The following is a 22533-nucleotide window of genomic DNA, read 5'->3' as shown; positions in this document are numbered from 1 at the left end:
AAGCTACAAGCCAAAAACTAGCCAACAAGCAACTCACAAGCCAATTAAGCCAAAAACAAGCCCAATTTCTGTGGGTTTTTTTTGCGGGTTTGGCATGTCTGCTCTAGGCCCTTCTCTCTCTCCTCCTCTTAGCTCCCTCTTTGCTTGGGTACACATGAGGGGCCCCTATCATGGATGGATGGGAAGCAGGGCCCTTACCTGGTGGAGTAGTGAGCAGTTCACACTTGGGGATCGCAGTGATGCCCATGAACCCTGCAGAGAGATTTTAGGAAGGCTGCCTGGACAGGAAACCTTCTCCTGCCCAGTCTGGGTGGCAGAGATGGCTGGATGGAAAAACTCTGCTGGTACAGGTAACAGTGGCCTGGACGCACCTGGAGAAAAGGGTCTGGGGGGAACTGGCAGAGTGGGGGAAGGAGGTGGAATGAAAACAGAAAAATAAGACCTCAAGAGTCCATTGATCCACTTTGGAGTCTCTGTTTCTACCAAGGTAAGGGTCCTGTAAGCCCTCTAAACTGAAGGTGTTTAGTGACACCTACTCCCAGGCATGGATCCGGAGTGCTGGGTGTTCACACATTCCATTGATCCTGCTTTCCACATAATTACCAGAGTTAGTAACAGACTCAGAAGCACTATCAGAGCTTGGATCAATAGCCCAACAAGGAAATGGAGAGCAATATGCCCCTCCCATAAATGTCCTTGGAGAAAAAGGCGGAGACATGATAAGCCAAATTTAACCCACATGCAACACCACTGAAGTCCATGGACTTACAGCTGGGCTCCTGCGGAGTAGTAGAAAAGGGAAATACACAAAAAGGTGACTGGGGAGCTCACTGACCCCATAAGGCCAGAGGCATGTGCTCAGGAGTGGAATTAGGACTCTTGTTTCCAAGGCAGATGAAGGTACTGTACGGACCCTAGAGCTAAGGAACATGGCCTCAGGAGATGGTGGCACTGTCTACACTACAGAGTTAGCACGGTTCATCCACCTGATTGCTAGCTGACGTGACACTGATTTTGAAGTCTTTGGGCTCATTCTCATTTGCACCCTGCTCCAGCTGTCCAAAGGGACCTTAGTGTACAGGTGAATCATGTCCTTTAAGATTGTGAACATCTGTCTGTCTAGGGCAACTCCGAGGAAAGACAATAGTCACGATAGAAGGTGCCAGGGAAACCAAGCAAGCACCACACTAGTGCTTAATTTGTGCCAGGGCTTGCCAGGACTGAACCCCAGCACCTCTAGGTTTGGGAATTCATAGCCCCAGCACCTCTGAGCTTGCCGCACCAGTTATGAATGTAAAACAATTGCTTGAGCCCCGGCACCTCTTTCATTACAAATTAAGCCCTGCACTACACTGAGATTGGCAAACTGAGAGTGAATTCTTCTTTAGTGAAATCCCGTATCATATCAACTGTATTCCTGACCAGAATAAAGCAGAGCCAGGTCAGACTAACTGAACAGTCTGCACTGTCAGCAGAGCTAGCATCAAATAACCACACTGTCCAGGAGAATGGAGGGGACTTTCTTTACCTTGATTACTCTCATGCTTCAGCCAGGACTGGACAGGGTTGAAAGGGATTTTCTCCATTTCACACAAGTAACCTTCTGGAGTTGGAGAAGCACCTGTAGTTGTTAATGGGAAGAAACATTCCCCCAAATCTCCCATGCCCATGGAGTCAGGGCTGTTCTGGCCATTCTGTTGAAAAAATTAAAGAGATATCCTTTATGAAATTAAAAATCACATGGATGGGGTGAAGCTGCCTGAGCAAGCTCTGGAGATGGGGTGGATTCTGAAGATACCTGAACAGTGCACATTCATGTTAGCAAATGGACATTCCAAAGAGTTACAGCCCCATCCCCCTAAATATATTTCCAGTCAAAGCAAGCCATTGATCGTGGTGAAAGGAGCTGTAGTTTGCACCCCCCTCCGTGTTGTCATCAGATCTGTCTGAGTGATAAGTTTCTAGGGGAGGAATTGCTGCTAAGTGCCTGGCACTCACATTCTTCATGAGAGTGAAGTGTGATCAGCAGGGGAATACATGGCACTCCAGGCTGTGCTGGGACAGAGGTACAGAGTGCGGCACATTAAGAGGAACATGTACCCGATCAGCAGGTGCTAATGGCCAACGGATATTGTGGTCCTGTTCCAAGATGCAGCCCTCTCCCATGGTTTGTGCTGTGTACACATAAGTTCTGTGACGGACCCTGTCTCAGACACCATGGAGAAGTGAAGAGGAGAGGAAACACTCACCCCTTGTAACCTCCTCCACTGGGAAAAGCCAGACCCTCACGGGATTCACTCCCATGCCCTGAGTGAGGAACGGGTTCTTGCCAAAGCACTGCTAGGAGGAATGGTGGCTCTTTCAAGGAAGGACGTGTCATTCAGGACCTGGGAGGATGCGCACTCTTCCCACTGTGTACGCATATATCCCAAATACCTAGGATGTTCCTACCTTGGTCTCCTTAGGACTCAACTGACAGATGCTGCGATTGTCTAAATCATCCCCTAGCAGGATGGAAGAAGACTTGTCTGAGTTGAGGGATAAGCCTTCCATTTCAGCCAGCTGAACCTACAGGAGGAAAAAGAAATGGTCACAGGATATGGCCTGAATCTGTTTCTCAACCACTCCTGCTGTTTCTCAACCACTCCTGCTGTTTTTGGATGGGTGCAGGGAGAGAGCCCAGACACATGAGATTGACTTATAAAAACATTCCTTTATTTATACTATGTATTTCCTAACCTAGAGCTAGGCCTGGTGAGACGACCCACTTCTAGTAAAGCATGGAAATGAAATCTGGGAGCTGCCACGGACCAGTCCAGATGATGGGTTCCCTAATCAAAACTCCCCTGGTGTCAGAGATGGAGAGACGAATCCAGAGGCTGTCCCAGGGTCAGGGTCTTGGCACTCCTCAAGCATACGGCTCCCTGAGCCAGTGCCAGGAGAGGACTTCCTTAGTTTGGGGATAATAGTCTGCCCCAGAGACAGAGAGTTGGGGAAGAGTCCTATAAGGTTTGTTTATACCAACAATTAGTTCGTGTCAAGCTGAGGTGTGAATCTACCCTGCACTAGCCTTTGGCAGACAAACTGTCCCTGTGGACCTGCTGTCGTGCATTAACAGTTCATTAATGTGCTCTAATCTAGTCCTCTCTGACCTTCAGCAGGGTCCATGCAGACAGCCAGCCCACATCAGGCTAGTGCGGGGTTGATTCACACCCCACCTTGCTGCAAACTAAATGTTGTGTACACAAGCCCTTAGTCTGGCGACAACAGAGTGTGCTCTGACGCTGGAGAGGAGAAGGCCCCCTCAGTCTGGGGCTAACGAAGATTGCTCTAGTTAAATAGTGTGAAGGCTCTTTCATGCCAGGGATAGTCATGCCCCCTTCAGTCCATGCCAGTGTCATGCTTTTGACTATCTTTCACCTTAACTACTATAACCTATTCCCTTCTGGCCTTCTGCTTCTTCCCTCTCTCACCTTTAATCTATCCAACACCTCAACTAACATCATCTTCTCCTCCCTGTTGCTTTATCTATGGCACCCCGTCCTCCATTCCCTTCATTGGCTTCCTCTTTCTTCATCAGGTGTAACAAAGCCCATCATTCTCAGCTTTCAGACTCTACACAGCTCTACTCCTGCCTACATCTCTGTTCATTTCATCCCCATCCCATTTTACACCCTCCCCTCCTCAACCCTCTCTCCTTAGTTCTTCCTTTGCCTCCTCCCATTTGCATCTCTCCTCTACACTTGGAAAGCGTCTCCTTCTTCCTAGCAGCCTCCCTCTCCTTCTTCAAACATACTTCCCTCACTCAGGCTTCCCTCACTGGTCTCTAGAGCAGAGATAGCTCCTACTGCGGCACCTGATCCTTTATTGGTGTTGTAACTGTCTTTTTTGGGGCTGCATGCTCCTCAGGACCAAGATCTTGTCCTCTTGTGTGTTTGAACAGACCATGTGCACCAGTGGCGCTATGTGAATAAGAATAAGATGATGGTGATACGGCTCCTTCAGGCTGGAAGTTTAGCAGTCTGTGCCAGTGTCAGTGATTGGAAGAGGACTCCTTCAGAGTGATAATTCACTTGGAATAAACAAAAGAAAAAACCTGAGCTAGATTTTTGAAGAGACCTGACATCCATAGCCATTAGGTTGTTCCAACACAAGAACTCCATGTGGTATAACTGTTCAGATTGCTCAAATACAAAAGCCACCAACTCAGAGTGGTAACAAACTCGGAAACCCACAACTGCATTGCGTCAAACATGCTACTCAGCAACCAGTCAACAACAATTTAAGGTCTAGAAAGCACAATCTGAATCCGGCCCCATTCGACATGTGTGCTCATCCATGATGTATAAGCAAACATTCCACCAAAACAACCTTAACTCTGTCCCTATAGGCATGCAGGCATGAAATAGGAAAAAAATCTGAGACAACCTCCTTCAACCATAACAAAGCGTTTAAAATCATCAGTGACCACAAACACTAGACTACTTTACTCTTTGTTGAACTGTTATTCTGCAAGTCTGTCCACTTTGCAGTCTACACAGAAAGACATACTTAACAAAATCATAAATAGACAATAAGTAGGCTCAAAGCCATTGTTCACCATTTTTCATTGACAAACCCTGGGCTGCAGATTAAACACTCCATGGACCACCAATACACATTGCTAGTATGTACACAAACCTCATAAAGACAGAAAATGAAATGATAGAAATGACATGAAAAGAGACCAGCTTCGTGGTGAGGAAGGGTCTTCTTATATTTTAATATTACAACTTCTATAGACTACAGATTACTTAGAACTCTCCTGACTAAAGTTGACGAAGTAAACATGAAATGATGACAGTGGGCTTTCGCTTGACAGAGCAGAACACTTAGCACATACTTAAGAACTTTAAGCATGTGTAGTGTTTTGGCTGGATTGAGCTGGAGCATTTAGCACAATGCTGGATCAAGCTCTAGATAAGAAGGGAACAAAGAACTGAAGGCTGTAGGCAAGTGTTGTCATGGGGCAGGTTTCAACCTGTTTTGGCATGGTGCTTCCTTATAATTGTCATGAAGCACACACATGTTGAATAGGGCCAGATGAAGAATGTGCTCTGTCTACATAAATTTTGATTGATTACTCTACAGTGTGTTTGAAATGTCTGTGTACATCCTAGATTTTTAATGTTAGAGGTAGTGGTGGTTGTATCTGGACAGCCTTCAGGGTTACACAGCATAGTGTTCTTCTGGTGGAATTTCCTTGTTGTTTTTCACAAAAGTTTTATACTATGTAATTATGGATAAAAAATCATGATGCATATATCTGGTTAAAACGTTGATCTTTAATCTTACTTTAATGTGATTTAGAAAACAAAAATTTCTAAATTTTAATGCTAAATTGTTCCTGCATGAGTCGATCAATAATTTCCTTTAAATTCCAGTATGTATTTATATGAATCAAAAATAGCAACTTTGGAAGATAATTTATAATTCTAAAGTGGTTATTGGAACTTTTTTAAAATTATAAATCAATTCTTTCACAGTTGTTTTCACTTTCCCCATTTTTAGCACAAGTTTTTTGATCCCTATTTTTCTTTTAATGTAATTTTTTTATCTTTTAAAAATAAATTATTATAGATTGTGGTTATCATTCTGGCTAACTGTGCTTGCCTGTGCATTTTTTTATGAAATTGCTGTTTTCTTTCCTTTAATATTTCAAAATACTTTTCTTGTTGGTTTTTTAATCCAAATTTTGTTTTGTGCTCTCTTGCGTCTTCCTGTATGTCTTCTCAACCTTAACTCCACCTTAACAAAGGTTTTGTCTAGAGAGCCCCTGTGTTTTTTTAACAGTTTGACACGGTTATGACATACACAGGGAACAAGACAGGCAGACAGGAGGAAACCTGCTGAAGCTCCTATGTTCTGATAGGAAATGGGACCAGGTAAAACCAGGAGAACTGCAGGGCACTGGGAACCATGAGGAGCCAGAGTTCAAAGAACTATGTGGAGCTGAGAAACTATGCATGACCTTGGTTTCCCAGCTATCCTCTGGAAAACAGCTTCCCACTATTCACCAGCCTTTCCTGCTTTCCCATGCTCCAAACCTTCATTCCTGCTTCTTCTCCCAGTCTTGCAAACCTGTGGACCTTCTGAAGTCCACAGAATCTGCTGCAGACCTTAACAGGTCTGCAGGAACCATCGACCCAGTGTCAAATCTACTAATGTCCAAAGTAGATCCTTAAGACTTCAAAAAGTCTGCAGGGAAGAATATCTGGGACCAGAAGTTGGAATCAAGGTATGGAACTTGGGGGAGCTGAGAAATAGGGGGCAGATGACTCAAAGAAAGACCCAAGTGGGGCCAGAGAAATTCTGCTGAGCTTAGAAGCTTTGCTGACATGCTGAGCTCAGGTAGGCGTGGGATATCCTGGGGACCCAAAGGATGTCTGTAGGGTTAGCGGGAGTGCTCAAGGCTACTGCTGATTGTCACCTACCCATAATTTAGCTGCATACAGCACATACATAGTAATGATGCTTATGAAAGTCCAGGATTCATCATCTTTCTCTTTAGCCCTATTACGTTCCCCTTCCCTTGACTTGGATTCTAAAGTTTTGTTACCATGGGGGAAGATGTCACCACAAGTACCCTTTGTGGTTGTGAAAATTCTGCCACCCTACCCCTTGGTGGTGGTATGGTGATTTTGCTGCCTACCTTCCTGCATGAGAGGGTGGGAAAATTCTCCTGCCACCTGCCTCCCCACGCTTGATGCTGAAGATTATGGCCAAGATTTTCAAAAGCAACTAGTGATTTTGGGTGCCCACCCTGGGATGCCTTAAATGGGCCTGATTAACAGAAAGTGCTTAGCACTCACTCTCTAAATATCAGGCCCCTTGAAGGGCCTTGAGTTGGTCACCCAAAAATGCAGGCACCCCAAATTACTAGTCACTTATCAAAATCTTGGGTATACCACCACATGCCCCCTGTGGATGAGGACTTGAAGACTCGGCAATTGGAGAAGAATAGCAGCATCCGCCTATTGCTGCTTCTGAGGAAGACTCATTGAGAAGGCTATGGCTGGGAGGAGAAGGCCTGGTGCCTTGGACCCAGGGGCATGGAGCCAATCCATTGCTCTCTTTATGTACAGAGGACAGAGTAATCTACCAATGAGAACTCTTGACAGGCTAACTAATTTCAACGAATAAAACTGTAGAATGCAAATTAACTACACAGGGAATGGTGAGGATTGGTTGCGTTACCACTGGTATCACATTGACAATATATAAGAATAACTTGAGCTATTGACACAACTCTAACCACAACCATGACAGGTAGGTACAACAATTGTTAAAAATTTTACTTAATTACAACCTAATTTCTTTCAATATTTTCAGTGAGTTTTAATGGAAATTCCAGAGATTTAGGGAAGGATTTTCAAAAGCACCTAAAAGTGATTTAGGAGCACAAGTCTCATGGAAAGTCCATGGGACTTGTGCTCCTAAGTCCTTGATGTGATTTTGAAACTCCCATCCTTAGTAAGAAGCCGTTTTTAGCTAGAAGGATCCCCTCCAAAAGAAAGAGACTCAAAAACTTCCTTAATGAGCTAATTTTAAATTCATTTTAACTAGGGCTGTCAAGTGATTAAAAAAATTAATCACAATTAATCGCACAATTAAAAAAATTCATTGCAATTAATCGCGCTGTTAAACAATAATAGAATACCATTTATTTAAATTTTTGGATGTTTTATACATTTTCATACATATTTATTTCAATTACAACACAGAATACAAAGTGCACAGTGCTCAGTTAATATTTATTTTTGATTAGCACTGTAAAAAACAAAAGAAATAGTATTTTTCAATTCCCCCATTGCAAGTACTGTAGTGAAATCTCTATCAAGAAAGTTGAATTTACAAATGTAGAATTATGTTAAAAAAAACCCTGCATTCAAAAATAAAACAATGTAAAACTTTAGAGCCTACAAGTCCACTCTGTCCTACTTCTTGTTCAGTCAATCGCTCAGACAAACAAGTTTGTTTACATTTGCAGAAAATAATGCTGCCTGCTTCTTGTTTACAATGTCACCTGAAACTGAGAACAGGCGTTCACATGGCACTGTTGTAGCTAGCGTCACAAGATATTTACGTGCCAAATACACTAAAGATTCCTATGTCCCTTCATACTTCAACCACTATTCCAGAGGACATGCATCCATGCTGATGACAGGTTCTGCTCGATAACCATCCAAAGCAATGCGGACCGACGCATGTTAATTTTCATCATCTGAGTTAGATGCCACCAGCAGAATGTTGATTTTCTTTTTTGGTGGTTTGGGTTCTGTAGTTTCTGCATTGGACGGTTGCTCTTTTAAGACTTCTGAAAGCACTCTAGTCCCTCTCAGATTTTGGAAGGCAACTTCAGATTCTTAAATCTTGGGTCAAGTGCTGTAGCTATCTTTAGAAATCTCACATTGGTACCTTCTTTGTGTTTTGTCAAATCTGCAGTGAAAGTGTTCTTAAAAGAAACATGTGCTGGGCCATCATCCAAGCCTGCTATAACATGAAATATATGGCAGAATACGAGTAAAACAGAGCAGGAGACATACAATTCTCCCCCAAAGAGTTCAGTCACAAATTTAATTAACACATTTTTTTAACAAGTGTCATCAGCATGAAAGCGTGTCCTCTGGAACGATGGCCAAAGCATGAAGGGGCATATGACTGTTTAGCATAGCTGGCAAGTAAATACCTTGCAATGCTGGCTACAAAAGTGCCATGCGAATGCCTGTTCTCACTTTCAGGTGACATTGTAAATAAGAAGTGGGCGGTGTTATCTCCCGTAAATGGAAACAAACTTGTTTGTCTGGGTGATTGGCTGAACGAGAAGTAGGACTGAGTGGACTTGTAGGTGCTAAAGTTTTACATTGTTTTGTTTTGGAGTGCAGTTATGTAACAAAAAAAATTTACATTTGTAAGTTGCACTGTCACAATAAGGAGGTTGCACTACAGGACTTGTATGAGGTGAATTGAAACATACTATTTTTTTTATTTGTGATTTATAGAGTGCAAATGTTAGTAATAATAATAATATAAAGTGAGCCTGGTACACTTTGTATTCTGTGTTGTAATTGAAATCGATATATTTGAAAATGTAAAAAAAAATCCAAAAATATTTAATAAATTTCACTTGGTATTCTATTGCTTAACAGTGTGATTGAAACTGCGATTAATCGTGATTATTTTTTTTTAATCGCAATTATTTTTTTTTAGTTAATTGCGTGAGTTAACTGTGATTAATCAACAGCCCTAATTTTAACTCAAACTAATTAACAGATTTACTTGAAAATCTCTTCTTTAAGTGAAAAACGGAATGCCAACTGGAGAGTCTACTGTACCTCCGCAACGATATCTCCACCTCTAGTTCACTCTCTCCTGTCATCCTTCCTGGTACAACTGCCTTTCCTTCCTGCTTTCCACCAGTACATACGTTTCCACCTGCTTTCCACCAGTACATTGCTTAGGAGGACAGGCCGATATCATAAATTCACTGTAGTAACAAAGGTCAAAGCTTCTGTCTAAACAATCTATGGAGCGCTCCTCAGAGAAACCTCAAGGGTATGAGCATGTGTGTGTGTATTTGGGGCTTCCCTCCCCATCCTCGCACGCAGGTTACCTCTTGCTTGTCATGGTTACACTTCTCGCACATGGCCGGCGAGGAGTAATGATGGAAGACGGAGCCCGATAGGTTATCGATGATCATTAACTCCCCGTCGAAGGAGTCCTTAATAATTAAAGAGACACTGTCCAGCCATAAGTTCTCCTAGGGGACAAGAAAGGGGGAGGATGGGAGAAATTATTTAAAGAACCCAGAATTTTTTGCTTTAATGTGTTGTGTGAATTGAGGGCCAGATTCTGCCACCCTTACTCAGAGGGAGTAGCACTTTACTCTATGAGCAACCTTACTGAAGTCAGTGAGGCTGGTCGTGGAGCAAGGTGTCACTTAAGGTGAGTGATGGTGACAGAATACAGCACTCAGGGCTTGTCTACACTTGAAACACTACAGATGTGCCACTGCAGCGCTTCAGCATAGACCAGTGGATTACGACCTGTAGTCCACGGACCCCTGGGGGGTCCTCAGACTACGTCTAAGGGGTCCACGAAAGGTTGTCATTACCATAGAACAGTGGTTTTCAACCTGTGGTTCACAGACCCCTGGGGATCTGCAGAGTATGTCTACGATTTCCAAAGGGGTCCGTGCTTCCATTTGAAATTTTGTAGGGGTCCACAAATGAAAAAAGGTTGAAAACCTCTGGTGTAGACATTACCTATGCTGACAGGAGGGGTTCTCCCACTGGCGTAGGTAACCCACCTCCCTGAGAGGTGGCAGCTTGGTCAGTGGAAGAATTCTTCCATTGACCTAGCATTGTCTATGCCGGGGGTTAGGCACAGCTACATTGCTCAGGGGTGTGACTTTTTCACACCCCTAAGCAATGTAGCTGGGTTGACTTAGCTTTTTAGTTAGACCAGGCCTTAGTGTTCATGTGAAATGGAGGGACTAACATCACTAGTTGCCACTGCAGACAGGCACTGCGTAAGCTTCCCTTCCAGCTCTGCCAATGCATCTCACTCCTGTACTGCACCATCTCCTGCTATTCCAATCCTGAGCTTCCCACACAAAATACTCTCCTAATGCACCTTAATTTTGACCTGCAGCACCCCTCCTATTGTAATCCTGAGCTTCCTGCACAGTTCTGACAATGCACCTCCAACCTGTCCTGCAGTACCCCCTGCACCCCTTACTCTTCCAGTCCTGGCCCCACACAACACCACCAATGCACCGGCACAACCCAGTTCACCCAAGCTAGACCTGAATGCAAACCAGTCACCAGTGTGTATCCCATTACTAAGCCCTAAATCATCTAGACTGCCCTCCTTCTCCCCACTCCAGCCTGCTGCAGTTTTGCTGGTAAGCATAAAGGTTTACCCACCTGTGCTGGAGAGAAACATCTCATGCACAGACGTCCTTCAGGGTCCACTCTCCCACCTCCTCCACCTCCACCTCCCTGTCCTGAGCTCGGGGAGCCCAAGGTGCGGGGGCAGAGCCCGTGTGCCATCTCAAGCTCAATCTCGGCATCCATTTCTGCATCCTCCTGCGCCTCCTTGTTGCTGTCGTCGAGGTGTTTCATGAGCACAGCTACCACCACGTTGATGAGAACGAACTGGGCTGTGAGCACGAAGCTGACAAAGTAGAGTGGCGAGATGAACTGCAGGTTGCTGAGGCAACTCCGGTCATCATGGGTGCAGTCCCGCAGGGTATCCTTGAGGAAAGGGCAAGTGTGAGAGGAAGTGGTGGGAAAAGGGAGGGAAGGACTAGAGTAAGAATTTAAATTTGGTTGCTCCCTCAGTAAAAAAACACAGAATCCAATGCCAGGCAGGACTAAGGTTCTCCAATACCCAGTGCTGTCTGAGCATCTGGGATCCTCGGTGCCCGGTGCCCCCGGCAATCACAGGAAGACCATCACATTTGACAGTCTCTGCCCAGTGCTCCAGAAACAGGTGTCCTCTTCCCCGTAAGCCTAGGGAGAAAATTCCTTCCAGACCCGCAAATGTGAACATTTTAATTCTGCAAGTGTGAGCAAGAGTCACTGCAACTAAGTGCCTTACCCCCTTCATCTCCCAAAGACACTACCCATGTCCAAAGAATTGTCCAATTCCCCTCCTTGAATCCTTGTAAGCTATTTAATTTGGAGCAATATGATTTGAACATGGGGGAGAAAACTTATCTGCCTGAGGTTTCTAAATCACAAGCCACTCCCATTGCAGCTCCAGGTGTGTGTCATACCAAATGCACCCCCCCACACTCAGCCTCGGAGAAGGGGCTAGGGTGGTGATGGTGGTGAATCTCCCTTCTCAGCATGGCCACACTGTTGTCCTGCTCCTTGAGGAGAGATTTTGCACTTCTCTCAGCCAGCTGCTTGCAAGACTAAATGGGCCAATGGTCTGATCTAATCTGGCAGGAAGTAGAATCCTGGACTAGATGGGCCAGTGGTCTGAACTGGCAAGCCAGCATCTACATTTCCTCATCATCTAGCTCCTGTAAAAACAGTTCCTGTCAGAAAACAGGGCCTGCACCAGATCCAGTCTGCAGGACCCCTAATGGGTGCAGCTGGCCTGTAGTAGATTGCCTAATAGGTTACACTGTCTGACTGACTGGAAGAGTCAGCAGACCGGCTCTTAAACCCAGCAGCAGCTGCTGCTTTAAGTATTTGCCCCTGGCTGCAATAGCTTCTGTCTTGGACCCAGCCCTGCTCCTACCTAGCCTCACACCAGGTAAACCAGTTTTGACCCTGGGCCCTGACTCCTGACTCCGGCTGTGACCCTTGGCTCTGGCACTGAGCCTCTGACTCTGGGTCTGACGCCTGCTCTAACCCCTAGACATGGCCACCCATGTCCGAGTCACCGACAGTTCCAAGCAGTGCTGATCCCTCCCACTCCAGCGTAGAATTTCTCCTTCATTAGAACAGAGACGTTTCCTCCTCTGAGGCCCATGTTACCTTCATGATTCCATTCCAGTTGTCGCCAGTGGAGACCTGGAAGAGCGTGAGGAAGGCCATCCCAAAGTTCTCAAAGGTGGCATGGCGGCTCATGCCCTCACAGGGGTTCTCGTCATTGCACACTGCAAAAGAAGGAATTTATAATTGTGCAGTGGATTGATTCCTAACTCTCAGAGTGTGCCAGGGACTCAGAATAAGCCTCCCTGTGACCATTTCACTCTGAGATTATTAGCTTCACATCCAGAAGTCTGCACTTAATGGCTCCAGTCTATAGTCCCATAGGCTGGGTCCATGACAGTAATGACCAATGGTTGGACATTGTCTAGCAGTATCAGAATAATTACCCCAACCCCAGGATATCAAACAGCATAACTCATTTCCCAGGGATGTCTCCCAGCATGCTTAGTAGTCCAAAACATAGTTCTCCTTTACCCCATGGCTGCCGATCCAAGCCTGCAAGCTTGCTGTGCTGGCACCATCCATTAAAATGAAGGGATTTTGAGGGTTTTCCTGCTACAACCAGCAGCGTAGCAAGTGCATGTGAGCCAGACGTACCCGGCATACTAGTAAGAGTGGTAAAATGCTACCCCCACAACACCCAGCAGTAGTCACTTGATCAAGGGCCTAATCCTCTTGGTGTGAAAGAAGATTCCCTGCCCCTCTTCATGTACTTGGCTGAAAGTTTTGCCCATTGATACATGTCAACATGGACCAGAGGAGTGCATGAACTTCCCCTGAGTCTTCCCTGTAGCCATTTGGCTGGCACTGGGACAGAGAGGAGCTGATTTGCTGAGGCAGTGCATGGAAAGCAAAGATTTAAGAATGAAAGAAAGCCATCTAACTCTCTCATTCTGAGACAGGTTTTTTGGAAAGGTGGAAATTCCTATCATGGCAAATACCCAGAGAGGAGGTTAAAGGTCATCAGAATACCCAGCCCTTTCATTAAATCAGAGCTGGGCCTGCTGCAATATGGGAAACTGCCATTTTTTTCCCCATTCCTTGGCTCACCCAGAGCACGGCATGCTTAAAACTTACCCAGCTTCCCAAAGAGTTCCACTCCTAGAGCAGCGTAGATGAAAAAGAGGAGCATGAAGAGCAGTCCGAGGTTCCCTACCTGAAACCAAACCGAACCATATCAGGCTAAGCCAAGCCAAGCCCAGCGAGACTGAATCACACCGGGCCAAGCCAGCTATCATCACTCTAGCAGCAGCAACAGAACACCACCAAATATTTCCGCTCCGAAACCTTTAGAAACTTCACGCACGCAACCACTCAGAACCCAGGAAGTCGCCAGTGAAGCCACCAGTCATGCTCACAGTAACCTCATCTCCCCAGGCCTTCCTACTCAAACATCCTAACCTTCAAAGCCACTCACAGCCGCCACGGCTCCTTTCATTCGTAGCCTATAGCGGGTCGTCCAGTTCCTCACAATCCCACCCCTCAGACTCCAAGCCCAGAGAGATGAAGATAATCACATTTAGGCACATATGGAGTGGTGAAGCCTCTTGCACAGGACAAAGTATGCGCCGAGAGTAAAATTTTACCCCGAAGAGCCCCCCTCCCCAGCTGCCCAGCTCCCCCTCAGTGCTGCTGCCTGGTGCGTTGTGGGAGTCAAGGTGCTAGTCAAATGTGGGGGCAGAAGAGGGTGAGAGCAGGTCTATCAGCGAGCACCGTGGGAGTGGGCATGCGGCAGGGGGCAGAAGGAATGAACCAGGCCCTCCTGACGTGTGTGGTGGGAGGGGAACAAGGGAGGAGAGAGACTGCAGGGACTCAAGTAGGGAACTAGGCGTGTGTATGAGGAGCTTGGAATGGAAGGAGCAGGTAGCCTGTGGGAGAGAGCCCAGTTTCTATGCCCCCAGCTATTGCACTTGCAGGGTTTCCCATGGGGCTGCTGTCTGGTGCACCATGGAAGCTGTGCCAGCAGTAACAGGGGAAAGCACTCCCCTGTTGTCCCTCCCCAATATCTCTGCTTGCCTCTCCAATTCCTGGCTCCATTGTCTGTAGTGAGGAGTGTGAGGAACAGGCCAGTGTGTCCAGAAGGCAGACTGGGCGGCAGCAGAAAAGGGAAGTAGTGACACCAGCTGGTAGCTCTGTGGGCTGAGCTAGGTGAGGTGCTGATGAAGGAGGGGAGTAACTCTGATCTGGTTACATTTAAACATTTGGAAAGCAGCCTTGGTGTGAGATGTCAGCACATGTGTGTGTGCACTTGTGCGTACACACTGACTGTGGGGAGGGGAGGGTTCTAGCCACAGGGAGCTGAAAAAAGCTGAGACGCTCAGGGATAAATTTCCAAAAGGGATTTTTTTTTAAATGACATCTTTATTCACTTTTCAGAATGGTTGCAGAGTAACAAAGACAGACATGGGATTCAAACAGGGCAGCCAGAGAAGCCTTCCATGCCATTAGCAAGTCAAAACCATTGATGACTCTCTGCTCTAGTAATATAAAGAGAAAGGTCGAGAGGAGAACAGAGTGCCAGGGAAAGGAGAGACTGTTTTAAAACACTTATTCTGCCAATGTTAATAAAGCTTGGAGAAAAATAGTATTATGGAAAATTCAATTGTCCCCTGAAGAGTTAGTGTATAAAAGAAAATATGGAGACTAAATTCAATCATTTAAATGTGAAACAGAGGGGTTTTAGTAGTGCCTTAAGAGCACATTTTAACACAATCTTGACTGTGGAGTCATTTTTGATGCCTCCATAATGTAACTTTATTAAATGAAGTCAACCTTTCCCTATTACAGAACCAAGGACCATCAGATAGGAAGGTCCTGACTACACACTCCTTCAGTGCCGGAAATTCCTACTGGAAATTCCTTGACCCAGTACTCTTTGCAAGGGGGGACCTTCTTTTAATAGGTGTTTGTGTGTGTGCAGGGGCAGATATTAAGAACTCTTGCTTAGCAGTGAAGTTCTTTGGTGAAATAATGTGAAAAACCCAGGATTTATTAAGCATGGAAGAATGGTGACCTTGTAACCAAGGTGCTGCCTTGGGATTCAGAAGATCTGGGTTCAATTCTCAGCTCTGCCCCAGAATCCCTAGGTGACCCCAAGCAACTTACTGCAGCTCTGTGGCTCAGTTTCCCTATCTGTAAAATGGAGAAAATAGCACTGACTTTGTTTATTTAGACTGTAAACTCTTTGAGGCAGGGATTGTCTCTTACTCTGCATATTATACAAAAATGATAAAAGGTTTAGAAAATCTGACCCATGAGGAAAGGTTAAAAAAACTGGGCATGTTTAGTCTTGAGAAAAGAAGACAGAGGGGAGGGACCTGATAACAGTCTTCATATATGTTAAGGGCTGCTATAAAGAGGACGGTGATCACTCGTTCTCCATGTCCACTGAAGGTAGGACTAGTAATCAGCTTAATCTGCAGCAGGGAGTTTTAAATTATATATTAGGAAAAACTTTCTAACTACCAGGGTAGTTAAGAACTGGAAGAGGTTACCAAGGAAGGTTGCAGAATCCCCGTCATTGGAAGGTTTTAAGAACAGTTTAGACAAACACATGTCAGGGTTGCTCTACGTTTCCTTGGTCCTGCCTCAGCACAAGGGACTGGACAGGATGACCTCTCAAAGTTCCTTCCAGCCCTACATCTCTATGATTCTATAAAAGCATCAAGCACAATAGGGCCCTGGTCTCAGTTGGGGCCCCTCACTGCTACTGTGATAAATAAAGAATCTCAATAAATAGAGGAAAGTCAGATGAAGCCCAGAATTCAGTGAAGACTGGAAACTGTGTTTTCATCTCATTCTTGTGCCAGGTGATTCCCTTTAATTCAGATGGACATGGTTTAGTGACAGAAATATCAGAATTAAGTTCCTTGTGTAACTGCTCGTGCTGTCCCCAGATTGATTTTCAGCCCGGCCTCATTCACGAACACTGGTGTGTTACCTAATAAGTCAGCTGACAAACGCCTGTGCATTTCGATATCCGATAAGATTACTGTCTGCTCTGGGCCTGCCAGAGGAATGATCTGATCTATGATCAATAGAGCTACTTGGTGCCATTATTCCTTTCTTAACATGTCTCCCTGGAGGATCCAAAAGAGAAGAGAACTGTTTCTCTGGCTGCTCATCCATCACAGGGGCTTCTCTCAGCGGGTCTGATGCCTGCATGAGGTGGTGCATGAATAACTCATTCCAAAATAGCTGCCACTCACAGCTCGTGAAATCCTTCTGTCTAGCTGCCTTTCAGGAGGCATTTAGCTGCATGTTGTACAAGCCACCACAGGTAATGTCACTGCTTCTCGTGGGGTGAGAGGTTCAAAATCACTTGCAGACCAAGGAGGAGAAGAGGGCAAATGGAAAGCAAGCAAGCAGGCAGGCGGTGGCAGAAATGAAACAAGCACAGCACGGAAGAGGACAGTGGAAAGGGAAAACAAGTGGGAAAGAATGAGAGGGACACAGAAGAGATACTTGAACATCAGCTTTCTCCCTAAAATGGTCATGGTTTGCTCTCCATCCTCATGGCAAACGAGTGTGAGGAAAGTGACAGCAGTAAGGGGGAAGGGGCAGCCAAAATAAAGCAGCTCTCATGCAGGAATGGAGCATTGCTTTATTCAGTAACACCATGGGGGGATAAAGTCGTGAGCAGACAAGGCCAGAAAGAAATGAATGTAACCATGTGGTTGACATATCGACATGAGCACGACCCTCTGGCACATCGTGCCACTATCTTAAAGACCTCAGCAGACACCGTCTCTCTGATTCTAGGCATGCTCAGGGAAATGAACTAATGGAAAGACTGGTGCACAAAAGGGGCATCTTTCTAGTAGCTGGTTTCTTTTACCTGTGGCAGAGCTTGCACAACTGTGTCCAGTAACGCCCGCATCCCTGTCGCCATCTTCAGTAGCTTCAGCACTGGTACCAGAACCAAAACAAAAGTGTCACTCAGAGCTGGGACTCAAGGGAGAGAAATCTGCTTCCAATATGCCAGGACAACTGGATGGAGCACACCATGCGGGTGTTCTATCGTTCTCCTCCATTGTAAAACTGACCCACCAACCTCTCTCTCCTCCTCCAACTGGCCATTTTCCTTCCACGCCCCACCCCCACGTCCGCCCCACGGTCCCTTCCATTCTAACTTATCCCTCTGCATACTAACGACCCCTTCTCTCTAATTCCATGCCCACTCTGGTTCCTTCCATCCTATCCCCATACATCCTGAACACTGGCCCTCCCTTTCCCAACACCACACATCACCAATCTCTCCTACTCCAATTCCGTATCCTTCTACACCTGCTTCATTTCCTCCTCCTTTTTGCAAATGCAGCTTGGCAAGTATTCGCCCTCATCACTGTAAATCTATCCTCCCCAGTGCAAACCACACAGGCCCTTTGTCTTTTCTGTAAAAATTACAGCAACATTTGCATTACAAAAGAAAAGAAGAAAGAATTTGTTTCTCACAAAATCTGCCAATCATTTTGGTCCCTCTCACAAAGTGAAAGCCACTACTGCTCTCCTGGACAAAGGTTTGTCTAAATGTCAAGTTGAGGGCAATCAGGAGACAGCCTAAGGGATTGTCTACACATGAAAATCAATCAGGAATAAGGTGGTGGATTAACTATTTCTGATTAAACTCCATGTGTGAATGCTCTTATTCTGGAATAAGAGTGCTTTGATCTGAATAAACTTAATCCAAAATGGATTAAGCTAATTCAGAATAAGGCACTCTTATTCCAGAATAAGAGCATCCACACATGGAGTTAATCAGGAATAGTTATTCCAGAATAACTGCTCTTGTAAACAAGCCCTGAGTTTCCATAACCATCCAAGATTACAGATATGAGAAGCCAATTGGTGAACTGGCATCACAGGCAGCACCCAGTGCATTCTGTCCCACCCAGGGGTGTCTGTGTCCCACGTCTCCCTCCAGTGTCTCTCTCACCCCGGGCAATGCGCAGCACCCTCATGATGCGGATGATGGTGGGGTTGATGGGGAGAGCTGCGTTGATTTCAATCTCCTCCAGTGTGATGCCCATGACAGACAGCAGCACAATGGCCAGGTCCAGCTGGTTCCACCTTAAAAAAATAAAAGAATAAGGAAGAATGGAGCTTTCCAGTGTGACTGACAGGGGAATGTGAATTCATTACATTTTAAATATAAAGTAAAATAAAATCCTCCAAATCAGTGAATCGGAGGCCTCGCTGTGACAGTTAGAGCCTAATATGACTGGATGTCATTTATTCTACTCCCGTCTACTCTGCTTCCTGGACCAATCAGCAGACTCCAACAAGAGGAAGCATTGGATAACTCTCATTAACCCATTATCGCTCCAGTGTGTTTAAAGTGAAGCTAGTAAGATCTTTGCTACCCGGAACAAGGAAGAAGTTGAGGCCCCCATGCTCTAGGATTCCACTGCAGATACAGATCCCTCCCCAAACTTCACTGCCTCACCGGACGACCTGCGTGCCCTACTGCTCACCTGTCTTTGAAGAATCGCCGCAGTCCAAATGCCACTAGCTTCAGAACCGCCTCCAGCACAAAGACTGTGGTGAACATGTAGTTGCAGTACTTCAGGGCAGTCTCAAGAGACTGTGGATGGAAAGAGATGCTGAGAGAGGTGGAGAGTGAGAGGCATTAACTACAGACGTGCTTGTGAAGTCACTGAGTTCCAGCCTGCTTGACTGGTCAGGAATGGTGGAGGCAGGAGGGGGCTGCCAAATCCTGGATTGCAACAACTTGAATGCTGGCACAGACTTACCAAGGGCAGCAGCCATCACACTGCACTCCCATGCCAAGGGGCTCTCAGGATACCTGCTGCTCTGCCTAGCCACGGCTCAAGAGAATGGGCAGGTCTAGGGAAGGGTGGTGGTGTGCAAAGGGTTAACAAAGCACCATCACCCAGCATCTCTGACATCAGCAGCATCAGGTTCATGGGACATCACCCAGGTGTTACCCTATAAATGGCTTCCATAAATCTACAGGGAATGTTTCAGGCAGGGAGAGTGCATCAGAGCAAATAACCTGTCGTTATCTGCAGTAAGGGGAAACCCCGTGTCTCTGGTTGGGGACTAGGTGGGTATTTAGCAAGCTTCCGCCCTCTACTCTGCTGCCCTGGTTCTCCCGTGTAAGGTCCCTGTTCTCCACCAAACAGTGGCACCAGCTAGGGAGGGCTGTGGGGGTGAATTCCCCCCCCCCCCCGCCCAAAGTGTTTAGACTCACTCAAAGTTCCACAGACCCTGGGCTGCTCACTTTTAAGCAGTGGCTCCATACTAAATCACTACTGTGGCTCCTGGAGCAGTGGAATGTCCCTCCGGCTGCGTGGTCGCAACACCACTGAAATTTGACCTGGGTGCCCCTTTGTACAGAGAAGGGAGACTCCCTGGCTGAAGGTGACCTCGCGGAGCGGGCGGGGACTGGAATTAGCCCTCCCCCAAAGAAATATCTGAATTGGTGCCACTGCCACCAGAGGGTTTCTATTAATTGTATGTAGCATGTCCACAGAACCTTTTACCTGGAAATCTAAAAGCACTTCGCAAGAACTGATTAGGGAAGCCTCACCATACGCCTGTGAGGAAATGGGTATGCTTATCCCTATTGCAAAGATGAAGAAACTGAGACACAGGGAAGCTAATTGACTTGTCCAAGATGTGATGTGTGGGTGAGAAGGCATAAGGGATGCTAACTTTTGCAGAACAAATAGGGGATATAGGAAACACTGTGAGGAATCCAGGGCAGGACAAGGGGGCAGTTCAGGAACACAAGATAAACAGTAACAAAATTAAACAGCCAACCAGAAAGATAAGCTGGACCTAGAGGAAAAACTTGGCAGTGAATTGAGCAACAATAGACAAGTCACAGCCCTGGTCACTTCTAATACAACCAGCTCCAGCTATGAAATCAGATTTGTCACCTCAAACCCTCAGGAGTTTACCAAGGGCTTCCTGGAGATGGAAAGGGGCTCCCTGGAACTGCATGCTTCTGGACACACAGAGCAGTGAGTGTGGTGCTTTCAGATAGAGGGAGAAAGCCCCTTTTCCAGCACACATTTCCCCTCTCCCGCACGTGTCTGTAACCCTGTCAACAAATATTGAGGATTTCCAAATCTCCCCCACCCCAAATATTGATCTTTCCCAACCCTCAAGACCTTCTGTTGTGATCACCCTTCTTCCAGCTGAGAGAAACTAGGTCAGACTCTCTTCAGAGTCTGTCCACACTGCTTCTCTTGTGGAATGAGGGTGACTGGGTGAGGGTCTCTCTTCAGCTATCCAAGGACTGGGTGTGCCAGCCCCTGTAGCACTCCCAGCTCACTCCACTGAGGTTTGGGGGTGGCTACTGAGAAACTGAAATCTGATCCATCTAGCAGTGCAAAGCACTAGCTCCCAGGGCAGTATGCCACCCTCTGCTGGGGCCCAAGGGAAACTACAAAGAGAAGGAAACCATGAGGCTAAACTTGGGTCATCCACATGACAGTGGAAAGAACTAACTCCCTCTATCACCCTATCTTGCAGAATTTTGCACGACAGTTTTCACAGGGACTCTCCTCTACCATCTATCATGGTGGATCATGACACCAGCAGCTGTAGTGAAATTACACAATCAGTCGCTGGTTAGTGTTTCGAGCACGTGGGGTTGCCAGGATAAGGAGTGGGGAGGAGACATTGCAGAGGGGATAGGTTTGAGAAGATAGAGGTTAGAAAAGATTACAGAATATATAGAGATTTCCTTTGGGTTGCAATTTTACCCCCTCTGCAAAGCATGCTGGGAGATGCTGCTCTTCCAAGTCAATCTCTAATGGCTGCTAAGTTTTACTTATAACCTAGTGACCCCTTATGTGTTTGACTGCTTGGAAGGGAAAATGTCAAGTCTCTTTTGTTATGGAAAATGAGATGGCGAAAAGAAAGAGAGGGAGGTAGGGGCAGGGTTTGGTCCCTTGAACTCACTCACCACTGGCTGGTTGTAGTGCTCCAGGGACATGGTGACGACGTTGAGGCAGATGATGAAGGTGATGAAGATGTCCAAGTAGTGGCTGGTGCAGACCGAATGGATGAGGAGGCGGACAGAGCAGTAGGTGGCATAATACGGCAAGCGCTGCGCCTCTTCAATGGGAGGGGGGAGAGAGAGAGAGAGAGAGAGAGAAGATAGAAGAGAGAGGGAAGAGAAACAAAGGGAATTAGGAAGGAAAGTGGGGGAAAGAATAGAAGCAATGGAAAGGCAGGGAGGGAGGGAGAGACAGAAACAGGAACGGAGAAGGAAGAAGCAGAGGAAACAGATAGAAAAAAGGAGAAAAATAAAATAAAGAATGCAGATAAAGAAAACAGAAATGGTGAAGAAAGAGAGAGTGTAAAAGGAAAGAGGAGGCAGGGAGAGACAAGAGAGGGAAGGTGGGAGCGATAGAAAGAATCTGTTAGTCCTATGTTTGTGGAAATGGCACTAAATCAGCATTTCATGCCTCAACAAATTAAGATCACAAATGATAAAAAGGAGCAATTGGCTCCAGGAGACGCCCAGAGGTGGCATCAGGGACAGGAAAAACTGAAGAAGGGGAAGGAAGACGGAAGCCCATGGGCTTGGAAAGGAGGAGAGTAATCAGACAGGATCTCCGGGGTAGGGGTAGGAAGGAGCAGGGGTGATTGCCAGCACCCAGGGTCAAGTGTGCATCTGTGATGTTTCTCTCATTGGAGGACAGGAAACAGACACGTGGGGACCATCACTGTGGGGGGACCCTCTTAGTTCCAAGGAAGCCTTGGAGAAACTGCCACAGGAATAGAAAGGCCCAGCAACACAGTGTGGGTTTTTTCCTCTTCTCCCTTGCCTCATTTTGCATTAAACAGGAAAGGATTAATGTAGGGGTCCGCCCAACAGCACTGGCTGGTGCCACAGGGCTCTCCAAAGGAGTGTCTAAATCCCTGAGGGCTGGAGTGTTTGTGTCTGGGTGGAGGTTCCCAGAGAACACACACACACACACACACACACACACGCACACGTCTATGAATGTGTTATTTTCTAGAGGCAAGGCGTTAAGGGAAAAGGAGCCTTTCCCAACACCCC

At 46.2% G+C, this 22533-nt stretch overlaps 1 protein-coding gene across 1 annotated transcript in view; it reads right to left on the bottom strand.

The window, feature by feature from the left end:
- The window catches only part of CACNA1I (calcium voltage-gated channel subunit alpha1 I), a 124953-nt gene that overhangs the window by 5625 nt on the left and 96795 nt on the right, over positions 1-22533 (bottom strand). Inside the window, exons 24-34 of the mRNA XM_043543708.1 lie at positions 21430-21581; positions 18965-19074; positions 18427-18560; positions 17329-17399; positions 13569-13647; positions 12534-12655; positions 10968-11297; positions 9653-9799; positions 2452-2568; positions 1529-1694; positions 199-395 (exon numbers count right to left, since the gene is read on the bottom strand). Coding sequence (XP_043399643.1) covers positions 199-395; positions 1529-1694; positions 2452-2568; positions 9653-9799; positions 10968-11297; positions 12534-12655; positions 13569-13647; positions 17329-17399; positions 18427-18560; positions 18965-19074; positions 21430-21581 — 1625 coding nt within the window. The remainder of the gene's footprint in view (positions 1-198; positions 396-1528; positions 1695-2451; positions 2569-9652; positions 9800-10967; positions 11298-12533; positions 12656-13568; positions 13648-17328; positions 17400-18426; positions 18561-18964; positions 19075-21429; positions 21582-22533) is intronic.

Source organism: Chelonia mydas, chromosome 1 (assembly GCF_015237465.2).
Source record: "Chelonia mydas isolate rCheMyd1 chromosome 1, rCheMyd1.pri.v2, whole genome shotgun sequence".
Taxonomy (NCBI): Eukaryota; Metazoa; Chordata; order Testudines; family Cheloniidae; genus Chelonia; species Chelonia mydas.
This window is presented reverse-complemented; position numbering and strand designations above follow the sequence as displayed.